This window comes from Gavialis gangeticus, unplaced genomic scaffold, assembly GCF_001723915.1.
Source record: "Gavialis gangeticus isolate Ggan-Ray unplaced genomic scaffold, GavGan_comp1, whole genome shotgun sequence".
In the NCBI taxonomy this organism is placed as follows: domain Eukaryota; kingdom Metazoa; phylum Chordata; order Crocodylia; family Gavialidae; genus Gavialis; species Gavialis gangeticus.
The window spans coordinates 54,553,932-54,568,966 of record NW_017729004.1 but is presented as its reverse complement, the minus strand read 5'-3'; the positions used below and the strand labels follow the sequence as shown (position 1 = coordinate 54,568,966).

The window sequence follows — 15,035 nt, the reverse complement described above, 5'->3', positions numbered from 1 at the left end:
GGGGGGGGGGGGGGTTGTTTTGTTTTGCTTTTTTAAACATTCGTCACCAGCCAGAGAAAACAAAGATATCAAGGGAGTAATGTTGGGACGAAAGGAGCACAAGGCCATGTTATATGCAGATGATATGCTTCTATGTATCATTCCAAACAAATACATAAGTATCTGCAGTTGTACAAACTACAAAAACCTATGGCACCTTGTTGGGATATCAAATAAATCATTTTCTTATAAATTAATTACAAGTCCCCTGCATTGATTGATATTTGCTAATACAGAGAGTGATGAGATCTCTCTACAGAGTATAATCCCATGTAAAGTGAATAAAAGTACCTAGGAACTAAAACTACAAGAGACACCACATTTTTATATAAAGCAAACGTTGTGTCTCCCACTGAACAAATGAAAAAAGAACTGAATTCTTGGCAAGATTTTCTAAGTTGGATGGGAAGAATCAACACCATGAAGATGATGGTCCTCCCCAAAACTCTACTGTAATGTCAACCTTGCTCTGTCTGTAAAGATGTCTGTAAAATCATCTGATTATCTGCAACAGGATGTGGGTTTGCCAGGATCTGGCACCTTAAAGAGTCTTGCCCTGTAGCCCCCAGTCTTTAAGGCTCTTTAAGGTGCTAGGCATGACAGAACTGGGTTTTGCCTGATCCTCAGGATTGGAGAGGGGACAGCCCTGGGTCCGAACCAGATTCAGGATTCAGGACAGGACCACCCTGGCATCTGGGACAAAGCTACCCCCTGCCCAGGTGGCAGAACTGGGTTGGCTAGGGGCAGGTCCGGATCCCAAACCCAGCTGCCCCTGCTCTGTCTCCCAAGGATGCTGAACACCTCTTTAAAAATGGGAGAGTGCAGCAGGGAATGGGTGAGTTTCTTCTATCCCCCTGCTGTATGCACTGGTTTAAAGAGATGCCTGACACAAGCAACAGGGCATGGGGAAGCTCTCCATCCTCAGTTACATATGTCAGGCAGCTCTTTAAATGGGCATGTGCAGCAGGTGATGAAGACGCTTTCCCCATCCTCAGCTGCACATACCTCTTTAAAAAGTCACTGGGAATGAACAACTTCTTTATTTTATTAAAATCAACATCTCCTCCCACCGTATTAAAAACAAAACTGTTTATATCACTTCACATAAAACATTTCCCAAAATATATAGAACCTCCTCATTTACATACTTTGAAATCTACCTGTGAGATGTAATAAACACCTGGATGCCGTTTGCAAAGCACAGGCCACAGTGTAAGGAAGGTATGGAGCTGTGGATAGTGCCCCCTGGCATCGGGGCATATAATAGGAAGCTTCCCACATTTACCACCAGTTTATTATCTAGCAAAGTCGTGGCAGGAGAGACTGGGCAGACTGCTCCATATAGGCAGGTGGGTGGACCGACGTTGAGATCTGGGCCAAAACGTTGCCCCGTCACATTACTGTTTCATTCACCTTTGTGCTTATCCTCTGACATCACTTGCCTCTTGCTTACATATAGCCTCAACAAGATACATCTCCCCTTCCCCTGATATATCCATTTTAAACAATCAACAATCGCTTTATTTCACATCATATTAGCATTTCTATACCAGTTCTTGTATAACCGCCCAACAGTCTTCCCTTACCATTGTCTCTTCAAATGGCATTGCTTGTCATGCTTTCATCAATTTCCTCTCAACCCATTCTGTTATTTCCCCTGCTCCCCCTACCCGCCACCTAGAATTTTCCTGGAACAGTGTTCCCCAGTCTTTTAATGTCCACTTGTTCGTCTCACTTGTTCCCAGCTCTTATCTCTACCAATGTATGTTTGCAGTTCACACGTGGCTAGTTGCATGCATTCTCATGATGTGAAGAATAGTCCCTTGCATACCAACAGGGTTTGCATCTTTTAGATCGCCACTCTCATGCACACTATCAACAGTCTCATTTGCTGGCTCATTTGCTCTCTTCGGTCCAGTCCATACATTGCCATCTTGTATGTCAATACATTATTCTATTAGGTTCTCTTTGCAAACCTCCCCCCACTCTTCCACAACTTCTCTGCACACCCACACTCCCAAGTTGTAAGTTGATTCTATGTTCTCACAGTTTTCCCTTGGGAATTTTCCTGATCTGTTTAATCCCCATCTGCGTACCCTCTCCCTTACCAGTAATACATCCTGCACTGCCACCCATGTGATTGCTACATGTTCCCTTTTTCCCTGTGCTTCTCACATTCCCTTCCATACTTTGGAGCGAGTCTAACTGTGAACTTGACACTGGGGAGCCTATCAGAACTGTTAAGTGGGCAAATACCTATCATCTCACAAGAGAAACCCTAAAATTTCAAACAGGAATCCATAGTGTTCAAAACATGCTGTCGATTTTCTGAGTTCTTGCAACAGAAGAATTACTCTATTATTTTTCCACAATCAAAAAACAAGTGAAAGCTAAGAACTGGCATTTTCTGAGGGGTGCTTTGAGTCTAACAAGGATTGCTTTGAATCTAAAAAGGTTGAGAGCCACTGGTCTAAGGTGCCAGCCACCCTGCCTGGTCTTCTGTCTGATGTTGCTAATAAAAGCTGAAAATCTGGTCCACATCAGCTTTTTAAAATATTAGTATTTGTAATATGGTTGCTCAGTTTAAAAAACTGTAAATATTGTACAAAAGGACAACAAAAATGATGGATACCTGAAGTGTTCAGAAGAGCCACTGTTATTCTGAAGTCTGTTTTGTAAATGAATGATCTCAGTTGTGTATCTCTCTTCAGTTTCTTTCAACTGCTGCTGGAAATAGGACCGGAGGTGCTCTAGTTCTTGAGCATGTTGTTTTTCAAGTTGTCTCTTATGGTTCTCCATCTCCTCCCAATGGGATTCTCTAACCATGACATCTACAAATAGGTCATTTGATGTGGGAGAAAAAAAGTCAGTTAATTATATTAATACATGTCAACATTCTATGTAAAATAATAATAAAAAACTGAATAGCAGTAACAGCAGAGAACTCTTTTTAATGAAGGTAACTGTGCTAACAGACAAGTCTTATATATTAAAAATGAGTACAATTAATACTCATCCTTCCCTCTTGAAAAATAAAACAAGACGTAATCCAATTTTTCAGCATTGCTGAAATCTCTTGTTTCAGAGTATGTCAGTTACATTTCTAAACAACATCCCACAGACTTAAAAGAACAAAATAAATAAATAAATGAATGAATAAATAAATAAAATAAATGGTATTGACGGTTCTGTCATTTTGTTAAACTTGTTTTCTCCACTAGAAACCAACTGAGATTTAAAGCCATTAGTCCATCTATATAGGTGAAGACATATTAAAAATAGCATATGTATCTTTTTACCAAAGTCCTGTGAAGGAGTTTGTAAGCATTCTATTTTCATCTGTAGAGAACAAATTTCATCATCATCTTTTCTAGGCTCAAACTCACCATATGACACTTGATTTTCTCTGACCTAAGAAAAATATCAGGTAGAGGAAAATATACAATATTTTAATGATTATAATTTGTATATTTAAATCAAGAATATAAACTGTAACTATCCTGAAAATGCATCATGGGCACTGTTATTCTATACAATACTCATCTCTCTACTCACCTCTGTCCTACATTTTGCAACTACCTTCTAAACTAACTGCTGAATGTACTGCATTTATCCACTGAATATGCAAAAGGAGTAAATGTACCATACTACTCTCAAATTTCCCACTGATGCTGCATCAATAAGAACAGTAATCATTTTTTCAAAATAATCTTATATTTGTATGAAGGAATGCTGTACTATTTGTCCAGAAAAGGTATTCTGTAGGTATACTGAGTTCTAGAGTATTCTTGAGTTTACCTAGATATGGATGGCTGAAACACAGGAAAAGGTGATGCATTTGTTTTCATGGTAATGGATGAAGAACTGCTGATAACACCCCTATTAAATACATGTTGCTAACAGATTCACAAAGTAGTATTTATCTATAAAATATGAACTCCTCTCCCTTCTACTTTAAAAAAGCAGGTAGGCAATAGCTGCAAAGAACATTTAGAATGACAACTGTCAATTCATATACGAAGTTCATACTTTATATCCCTACAAAAGCATTAGTGCTCCATAAATAAATGTGTTGCAGGGGGTGGGGGGTGGTTTGGCTGCCAAACTGAAAAACAGGTGTGGGAATTGTTTTTCCTGATAAAACAAAACATTATATTTTCAGGTGCTTTTAAGAAAAGTGAAGGAAGTGACAAGTTACTGTACATTCAAAAAAACCAGAGAAAAAGCTGGTGGCAGAAGCAGCTTTTCTTTTACCCAACAGTCTGGTTGATTAAGTTACTCAGGATGTGACACTGATGATCAAGCCTCTACTCTAAATGAGGGGACCTGAACCAAAGTCATTGATCTCCCAGAACAATGAAGTATATTTTAGAATAAGCTACTTCAGTTGCCATTCCAGTTACTATTAAGTATTTTATAAAAAGTAATACTCCAAAGAGGAGAGAGAGAGAGAGAGAGCGAGCACAATCCATTCTAAAATGACTTACAGTCCCTGGGGTTAGAGCATTTCAAAATGCATGGATTTGGGATTCAGACCAAGATCTCTCACCTCTCAGAAGAATGACCTAAACAGCATCTTACAGAATTGTTCTCCATGCAAAAAAAAGAACAACTTCAAGATCCAACTTCAAGAAAAAGATCCACACTAAAAAAAGACCCAGGCATTCTCTTGGGACAAGATGCAAAATGGATCCCAATCTTCTCAGATGAAACAAAGAGGTCTTTGAAACTAACCACTGGGTTAGGCGGGCAATGACATGCTCCTCTTTTTACACCTAGAAGTTCTCTTTGTTCTTATTAACAAAAATATCCAGGAACCTTGAACAGTCCATTTCATATTTCTGAAATTGCTGTTGAATGATTTCTGCCAAAACTGCATTTTCAGCAAGTAAATGATTCACTAAAGAAATTTCACCCAACTCTAATTAGATGACATATGAGCAAACAACAAAAATTTGAATTAGTTTAAGGAAGATGAATATTTTACAACTGTATTCTATTTACACACTTGCTTTTAAAATGATGTTTTCAAGATTATTTGAAATTTTCTTCTCTTACAATTTAATTAACTTTATTTAAGCTAGTTCATTCATATTTATTTAAGCTAGTTTGTTCATAAGCATCAATTTAAGAAGCTTCTTTTGAAAGGATCTGGATAGCTTCATTTCTGTTCACATTTAGTGCCAAATCCAAATCAACTTTGCAGTCACCTTAAGAGACTTCAGTTGAATTTAGGCACAGAAGACTGTCTGACACACTACAAATGCTGCTATATATTCTCTTTCACCAAGAATGCCAAGTTAGTTTTATATGACACAAAATATCATACTTAAGAATGTTCCCAATTTAATTTTAAAAACTTTACTTCCTTTTCTTAGGTTCAGGTACATGACAAGTCATTAATAAACAGATATTAAAAATTGTGGCCTTGATCCTGCAAACACAGCACATATACTATGTCTTACATTTAAAGTGAAGCTGACATGAATACATTTAAATAAGGGCATAAGTGCTTTCAGGATTGGAACTTAAAGAAATAAGTTTCATTGCATTTAATACATATTCATATTGTGATCATAGAAACTGAAAATAACTTACCTTTTTGCAGTCACTCATAAACTGTGTATGAAGTGCCATCATCCTGTTGCACTCTTCCCTTATCTTGTTCAGAAGAGTTTGCATATTTTCTTGCAAGGCTAAATTACAAAGCAGAATGGTGACATTTTCCATTACATTTACAATTACTGTACCACTGTACATGGTCTCTTAATATGGTAAATTGCTCAGATATTTGTCACAAGAGATAATTACCATAAAAATGATTACATAAACAGGCAGGGGCCTGTATGATTTTGCACTTTGTATACATCTCTTTTTATAGTTTATGATAAAACCTGTTTTTCCAGAAATGTATGGAGAAAAATCATCCCTTTCACTAATCCACATGAAATTTCCACTGTAATGAGCATTGTAAACAGTAAAGTACAGTATAGCACTCATAATAAAGACCGTTCAAAATACTGATATATATTCAAATACAACTAGTCAGTTAAGTACATTTGTATCCATTTTACTCAGAAATTCTGAGCCTAAGTATTATTATTTAGCTTAGTTCAATAACTTCCACAAATATATTAGCGTAACCTAAAAGTTATTAGCAGGGACACGTACACGTGCGCGCGTGCGTGCGTGTGCGCGTGCATGTCACACACTCTCTCTATTTTACCTTGAGCTTGAACTCTCTGTACCGGCAATGCAAGGTTAGATTTCTCTTTCTCTGTAAAAGCAGCATGTGATATTTCTTGTTCTCCATCACTAACTTCAACAGCAGTTGAGTACTGCTCACTCTGAACACTGCACAAAGACTACATAACAAACGAGAATATCAAAAAAGGAAAACAGTTTACGGCTTTATAAAAACAAGCAAACTAAGAACAAAAAATAGCACTACCTATGGAATAGTATCTTCTGTAGAAATCACTGTATGCAGCTGTTTGTAAAATTTTCAGATAAGAGACCCTTACAATTTGGATAGACTGAACAAAATGTGGAAAGTAGAGTGTTTTTAGGAAAAAGAAGCCATAGCATTAAAGTGGATGCTGCCAAATCTTGCAACGTTTGCAGAATAAGGCCTACTTTGTGGTTGGACACAGATGAATTCATACTGCCTCATACCTTCATTCTGATTCCCTGATCTTTTGCATTTGAGAAAGAACCTCTACTGTAGAAAAATTACAAGAGTCCTACAACAGGGGCATAGATTTTTGCAAAGATCAGTATGTACTATTATCAAGGATATAAACTGGACAGGTGGAACAAAAAGGGAATGATGCGAGTGAACACAATCCCCGCTCCCAGAATTAAAAAAAACAAATTAAGTTTGTTGCCACTGGGTTAAGCAGAAAAATACCCTGGTTATCATAAAGATGCCATACAAAGGAAGCAACTTTTCTCCGTGGTAGTGGTACTGTGTTGAAGGTGTAGCTATATGCTGAAAAAAGTGACTGCAAAGATGGCTTTGTGGGGTTTCTCTCTGAATTTCAGTTTACAAGATTTGGAAAAAGTTATCTAGCTGCTCGCCCTATAAACTTAACCTGGCATCTCAAGAATTATTATTGTTCTTTCTGGCTCTGACACTACTATTTTATTAAAGTGATTTATAGGCTGCCCTTCCAAACAAAGGCTTAGGGCAGCTTACAGTAAGAGACAGAGCAACTTAAAAAGGAAATTAAAATAAATCAAACAAAATAACAAAGTAAAATAAAACAATGAAGCAGAAATCCCCTAAACAGCACCTTGACTTGTCCAAATAGAAAGGACTTGCAACACTTCTGGAAGAGTCCAGGCTTGGGCTCTGGCAGGCTTCAACAAAGAGGGAGTTCTAGAGCTGAGGGGCAATGGCCAAGAATGACCTCCTGTGTGTTTCTACCAGCTGGACTTAAGAGTACTGTTGGTACTTGCAGGAATATTATTTCCTGGTAATACTATAGAGTCTGCACTTAGAATTAATTTACTAGTTTATTTGATAGAACCCAGTTCAATCTCTCTATATACTAGCTCCCAAGTACAGTTCATGAAAACTTTAGTCAGGTAATTAACTGAGCTACAGAAGCAGTTCTCTGTAGTAACAAACAGTGACATTATTGCTTCCTTTCTGATTGTAAGTAGATGAATATACTATACAGTATTAACACTGAAAATAGAATCAATAATTTTTTTAGGTGCCTCCTAGAACAGAACTTAAGAAAAATAACATGAGGAGATATAAATTACACCTGTGTAAAGAAAGAGGTAGAACCAAAAGAAAGAAGCCAGGAAAGAGGGCTTATAACTGCAATATCAATACAATTATGTGATAATTGACAAAGCTTAGCAGTGCCTGATGAAACAAAGACCCCCCCCAACACTTATATTCAAAATAGATAGATGTCTTGTACGTATTTTAATACAGCGAAATGCGAGGTCATATGCCCCTAGAAACAAAGAACAGAAGTAATATTTATAATGTGAGACTACTCCCTAGAAAACAATGACTTTGGTAGATAATCAATTGAACATAACGTCCCAGTGCAACTCTGTGGCAAACAATCGGTAAGATTACTACCATGGCCAGTTCTAGTACCTAGACTTCAAAAAAGTAGTTGAAAAACTGGAAAGGGTTTAGAGAAAGCTAAAATAACTAAGTGAGAAGTAAAAAACATGCGTTATGACCAGGGAACTGGGTTTTCTGTTCACCGCGAAGAAATGCAGAAAACATGGATTTTCTCCTTTAAGGGAGAAAACGCACAGATGTTCTCCTTTAAACTAGAACAACACAGATTTTATCTTTTAAATGGAAAAAATACAGGAAACACCCAGGTTTCACCTTGTAGGCTGGCAGCCTTCCAGCTTACAAGGGGCTTCTTGGGCTGGGGGGAGTGGGGGAGGGTGACTGGAAGCAGGGGGTGCCACATGCATGTGCGTGCGGCCGTTCTAGGATAGCATGCCAGTGCAGAGCTTTTCCTTTTGGAGGCTAGGGACCATGGAGCCCATTCTGTGCCTGCTGGCAGGTACATGCAGAGAGGTGGTGATGGGGAGGGAAGGACAGGCACATGGAACTAGAGCGCCCATGGGGGGAGACACCAGGCCGTGACAGCTGCTGGGCGTGGCCAGGGACAGGGCCTATTGTGGCTCCGCAACGGACAGGGAGAGCAATGGGCCTTCCTCTTTCAAGGAACCACGCCCACTCCCCCAGCCCAGGGGCTTGGGCTCAAACTTTGGTAAGCTCCTCCCTCCCATAGGCCCACGCACACCTGTGAGCCTAGCAATCACTCTCCCTGTTTCCCCATAACACCAGGCACACCCCCATCTCTGCTGACCTACCCTGCACTGCCTCCCTTCCCATTTTTTTTTTGTTCTGATTGCACAGCTGACCGACATGAGGGGGTGGGAAATGGTGCTTTACTGGAGGAGGCAGCGTGTTAGTTGGACCTGGTGCCTTACTTCAATGATAAGAGTTAAACATTGGGAACTCTTTACTTAAGGATCTGGTACATTCTCCATTACTAGAAATCTTTAAAAAAGATTTAAAACATACTATAGCTTAAATAAAAGTTATAGATTTGAAGCAGAAATTACAGGTTTAGGCACTTTGGTCTGCATTATGTAGAAGGCTCACTAGGTGATCATAAACATTCCTACTGGCATTAAAAGTTATCAATTTATTAATTCTGACCATAAGGGTGACATTCTATTCTTTTCCTGGTCATTTAAGCATTCAGATTTGGTTTTTACATGGTGTTTTAGGTGATCCAAGTGCCAAAATGTCACCCACACAAAGGTTTTTCTATTTTTGGGCACACAGCCATGTGCACATGGATGACTATATGTGACTACCTAGTTGAACAAACTGCACATGCATAATGGTGGCTGGGGCCCATACTCCTGTCCTTTGTGGACACAGAGGGTGCATCCAGATGAGTCCTCATGTGTGGTCTGCTGTGCCTCAAAGGCTTTTGAGGGTCACAAAATGCATGCAGTGCATGTGAAAAGGTTCTCTTTGCTGCATATTTGCAGGGTGGAGCCAAAATTAGATACCAGGAAATCCTGGTGTCTAAAAAAAGAAAAGAAAGGAAAACCGGTTTTAAAAAAAGCAGGCCAGTGCACGTGGCTGTAGCATGTGCCGCCCAAAACTGGAGCCTGGCTTGATCAAGCCACATTCAGGCTGCCTGCTAGGCTCCGCATGCCCAGAAGGCCCCCAGGACCCCAGGTACGGCTGCTGAGGTCAGCCTCCCCTACCCCACCCAGGGCAATTTGCTATGCCACAGAACACGTGTGCAGGGCATTCCCTGGGGAGAAGTAGCAGTGGCACAACTATGTGCTGCTAGTATTTGTCCCCAGGGAAACGCATATGCATATTTGCCTGGACACGCCTGTAAAGGCCTTAGATTACCAGAAATGTAGCTGGCTAAAACCCATGACTACCAGGCTTAGGCTCCAGATGGTAAAAGGACTGTGGTACACACAGTTCAGTGGCTAGGGTACTTTCCAGGGAAGCTACAGGTCCTAGTTCCAGGTCCCCCTCACACAAAAGGGACAAGGGACCCCAGAATTCAGGACTTCCAGCTTCCCAGGAGAACACTCTAGTTACTGAGCTATTAAGAAAAAAATGGGAAGTCTCCATCTGTTTCATGTTTTGTCACCCATACATATGCCTAGTCTGAGCATGCATGTGGCTGTCCACATATGCAGGGCTAGGCATCCAGGAACAGAATGCCAACCTGTATGCAAGTCTACCACCAGACAGACAACTAAATCTGGACACACAGACACGCAGGAAAGAACAGAAAGGAAACAAGACAACTTCAAGACTTCAGAAGAACTACATACAAGATACTGTTGGGGGGTGGGGGAGGGGAAAACAAGAGCCAAAGAAATAAAGGAAGGAAGAGGAAAATATTCTGGTTCATCAAGCAGAAAGAGATCTTGGAGTCATTATTGACTCCAAGATGAACATGGGCCGACAATGCGAGGTCATGGTTGGCAGGGCTAACCAGACCTTATCGTGCATCCACAGGTGCATCTCGAGTAGAGACAAGGAGGTGATCCTCCCCCTCTACGCGACACTGGTCAGGCCACAGCTGGAGTATTGTGTCCAGTTCTGTGCGCCCCATTTCAGGAGGGATGTGGACAACATGGAGAGGGTCCAGAGGAGGGCCACCCGCATGATCCGGGGACAACAGGGCAGACCCTACAGTGAGAGACTGCGGGACCTGAACCTATTCAGCCTCCACAAGAGAAGGCTGAGGGGGGACCTGGTGACCGTCTATAAACTCACTAGGGGGGACCAGAAGGGTTTGGGGGAGACGCTGTTTCCCCTAGCGCCCGCTGGCATAACAAGGAGTAATGGGCACAAGTTGATGGAGAGGAGGTATAGATTGGACATCCGCAAAAACTACTTCACAGTTAGGGCGGCTAGGAGCTGGAACCAACTTCCAAGGGAAGTGGTGCTGGCCCCTACCCTGGGGGTCTTTAAGAAGAGGCTGGATGCCTACCTGGCTGGACTCATTTGAGTCCCGTTTTTGTTTTGGGGTTTTGTTGTTCTCCCGCCCTGGGGGGGGTTGGGCTAGAAGATCTACTAGGTCCCTTCCGACCCTAAATCTATGAAACTATGAAGCTACATCTACACTTGACCATGGTCAACAAGACGCCCACCTGAGAACAAGCCCCCTCCCTGGCCCTCTGGCTGCTTCTGCTTCGCATTTGCCCAAAGCTAGCAATTAGACAGCACAGATAGCTTGGAGGCACTCTGTTCCTGGATGCCTAGCCATGTAACTCAGTCTGTCTTTGGAGCAGAGTACTGGAAAAGAAAAAATGTTCCAAGAAAAGCTTGCTAAGGTAGATGTGAAAAACAAAGAAGGAAAAGAAATGTTATTTATAACTAAACAGTTCTTAATTTTCAAAAATCCCATGTAAAAATGATCCTTGCAAGGTCTTACCTGTGTAAGCCGAGAACATTCCTCAGATATTGCTTTGCTGAACTTTTCTGTAAGCATTGCTGCAGATCTAATTTCCTCATCTACAAATACAAATTATTTAGCTTATTTATTTATTGCATTACCAGATGTCATGCATTTCCCAACAGACAAAAAGACTCAGTCCCTTCTTTAAGGAGCTCATAATTTTAGGATGGACAGACAGACAAATAAAACCAATGTGAAACAATTTTTTTTTCTGCTTAATATTCATGTAGGTTAGATTCAGTTACTGTAGCTGAATGGGTTTTAAGGAAAACTATGTACTGACATTATATGCCACAGAGATTTGCTAAAAGAAAAGGAAGTGATTGTGTCAGAAGATAATACATGGGAAAACAAGAATGGAGGAATCGTAGATAAGAGTGAGGTGAAGAGATAAGCAAAGACAAAAGCTTTGGAGGTGGGTGACCAACGGCCCCTCTACCCATGTAGGTAAAGACGAGGTGGCATCTAATGTGCCATCCACACAACTGTGCTTCCTGCCATGCTGCACATGCATGACAGGAGGTGTGACTGTGGGATTGTACATTAGATCCCATTATGCCCTACTGCCAATGCAGGGGGAGTTATGCACCAAGAAAATCACAGGTGCTGCAATCTCCCATCCTTGGGGGTACGTGAAATGCCCAGGCCTGGGAGATCATGTCAGATACCATCTCCCAGCACTGGGCTCTCAGGCACAATGAGCCCCTGAAGACAGGCTGTGGGGACCCAGCATCTGCAGCTGCGGGACTGTGGGTCCTGGCAGCTGTGGCAGGCTGCTGGAACCCATAATTGGCAGCTGCTGGAATTGACAGTCCCCTCAGTTGGGGGACTCCAAGCCCCAGCTGGGCATGGTGCACCCCTGTGGCTGGGAGCCCTGCAGGGGAGACTGTGCTACACATGCAAATTAAAGCTTAATAGTAACCACCTATAAAGTTAATGCACGTTTTCAAGGTCTTTTAGCTGATTGAAGCTTTTATTGCTTGATAGGTACTTTCACGTGTATCTGGTCTCAAGATAATTACATGCAACCCCCGCTTAACACTATTTCGCTATAACGCTCATTTAAAATTGATACCTAATTTCACTTAGCACTCAGTGAGTTTCATTATAACGCTTGCAGTCACCATCCGGGGTCATTAAAAACAACTGCAGTTGCCATCTTGAGTCATCAAATACTTTCGGTTTTGCTTAACACTCAGTCTTCCAGGAACCAATTAAAAGCACTAAGCAGAGGTTGCCTGTACAGAATTGACTACTTAATTGCACGATACCTGTAATGTGTAGAGAAGGCCACAGAAGCTTGATTAGGGTGGATAGGAAGCTATAGGAAGAATTCAAGGATGGAAACAAAGTGCAAAAACAGACAAGAAAGATATTGTGCTACTGTATTTAACTCATCAGATTTCATTACAGAATCCAACCCTAAACATTTCTTACATAAACCTTTTAAAATTAACCTAATAAAAAAAAAATTGAAAATAATCTTCCACTGCTCAATTAACATATAGAACAAAAGTGATAATCAATTTTTTCCTAAATATTCTGAACTGTAGCAATGCATGATATTTATAATGTATAGGACTTTTGATAACATTACCATTAGGGACCTACCGTTTTTCATGGAAACCACCTCAAATCAGTTTCTGCTAAAAATGTGACCACCATTTGAAAAGGTCCCTATTTATAATACATTATAAATACACTACACTTTGAAAAGGCATTTAATATTTCAAAAAATCAACTGCAAAGACATACTTTGTTAGACAACTACAGATTTTTCCTCCAACTTTCCTGCTCATATGATCATTTCAAAGATTTTTTTTTTTTTTTAATATTGAGAACTTGCCTACTATCATTTTTAACAAATTACCTGTTTGCTGATCTTTCAAGGTCTGGAGCTCCAACTGATGTGCTTTCTTAAGCTCATTCATCTCCTGTGCATGATTATAGACAAGCTCCTCTTTAAGGCTGCAGAGTGCGCTCTCTTTTTCAACTTGCAAATACTCACGAACTTGGTCTACATGAGCTGAATAAACCAGAGAGAGACAAATGCGCTGGGCTTCCATTTGTAGCTGTAAATCAGTCTTTGAATGAAAATAAACATATTGCAGAAAGTGAAAAATAAGAAAATAGAGTCCAAACTTTTTGTATGTATTACATATGTTAATTTTAGGGAATAATTTTAAATAAGTCCGACCAAAACCTAAACACAATTATAATATTTAAATATTTGTTAACTATTATCACCTAGTTTTCATATACAAACTCTCAATCCAAATGTGTAGAATAAATGTTCTCAATTTAAAATACACAAAAACTCCAACAAAATTAAAATAAAGTTCAAAATCATTAAATTATCTATCAGTAGTTACTGAAAGATCATCTCAGTGATTTACTTTGAAACTTATCCTGGAAAATTAAGGTATAAGGACAAGAATTACACTTCCAACTATACCCTATTCTCCTAAAGTCCAACAAAGCCTTTTGGATTAAGTCCTATATCTAGGGACCACTGGAATTTGAGCTTCAGGAGATTTCAGGGGCAAGCCCAAAATTTAGTGTTTTCCCTAAATCTCCAGAAAACTGACAGGTGGCCAAAAATGACCTGAAAACTATGGGGGAGAGGGAGGGCAGAAAAAACATTAAAAAAAAATTGCCTGAAGCGTAGAGAAGAAAAGCGGCCAAGCCCTGGAAACACTGTGGAAGCCCCACATATTTCCAGGGGCAGCCTAGTACAATCAGGTTGTTCAATTCCCTGCTTTGGCGGAGAGTTTAAAAGCCCAGGCCACAGTGGAGCAGGTAAGTATCCCCTGCCTTAGGGGTTGTGGGCACAGGCATGCAGGAATTTCCTCCTTGCCCAGCATGGCTTTCCCAAGCTCCATTTTGCTTTGTTACTGCATGGGAATGGAGGGGAATTTCCCCCTCTCCTTCTCTGCATGGTGGGGCAGAGCAGGGCTTGGGACACCCATTCTGGGCAGAGGAAAGCCCCTGAAGCAGGGGCTCCCCGCTCCTCTCCATGCCCAGCTGTGGGGGCAGGCACCTAGCATGGGTACCCTGAGCCCTGCTCTGCCCTGCCACGTAGAGAAGGTGGGGGAAAAATCCTCTCCTCTTCTGTGTGGCAGCAGAGCAAAGCAGGGCTCAGGAGACCCTGGCACTGGGCCAGGAAAAGCCTCCACATCTATGGGGGCAGGCACACAGCAGGGAGAACCTTCCCCATCCAGCTTCACCACATATCCAGCCAGCTAAGCAAAGCCTTGGCTCAGATGATATAGTCGGGGCTGCTCCTGCTTTAAGTAGGGGGTTGGATTAGGTCAGCATTTTTCAACCGTGGGTCACAAGCAGATTTTAAAAGGGTTGCAGGGAGGTCCAAGGGAAGTGCCGCAAGGCTGCATGGAGCTAGCACACAGCAGGGGCGGGGGGCATGGTGAGCACAGCAGGGCAGTGTAAAGCAGTAGGAGAGGGAGGGAGGGGGCCGGATGCAGCAACTGGAAGGGA

The 15,035-nt window shown here is 41.1% G+C and overlaps 1 protein-coding gene across 5 annotated transcripts in view; it reads right to left on the bottom strand.

Moving 5' to 3' along the window:
• Positions 1-15,035, bottom strand: part of AKAP9 (A-kinase anchoring protein 9) — a 203,728-nt gene that overhangs the window by 127,299 nt on the left and 61,394 nt on the right. For all 5 annotated transcript variants that reach the window (XM_019508400.1, XM_019508402.1, XM_019508404.1 and 2 more), the window contains 6 exons: positions 13,411-13,624; positions 11,517-11,596; positions 6,266-6,404; positions 5,638-5,735; positions 3,339-3,450; positions 2,672-2,870 (listed from right to left, as the gene is read on the bottom strand). In XM_019508400.1, the coding sequence (XP_019363945.1) occupies positions 2,672-2,870; positions 3,339-3,450; positions 5,638-5,735; positions 6,266-6,404; positions 11,517-11,596; positions 13,411-13,624 (842 nt within the window). The remainder of the gene's footprint in view (positions 1-2,671; positions 2,871-3,338; positions 3,451-5,637; positions 5,736-6,265; positions 6,405-11,516; positions 11,597-13,410; positions 13,625-15,035) is intronic.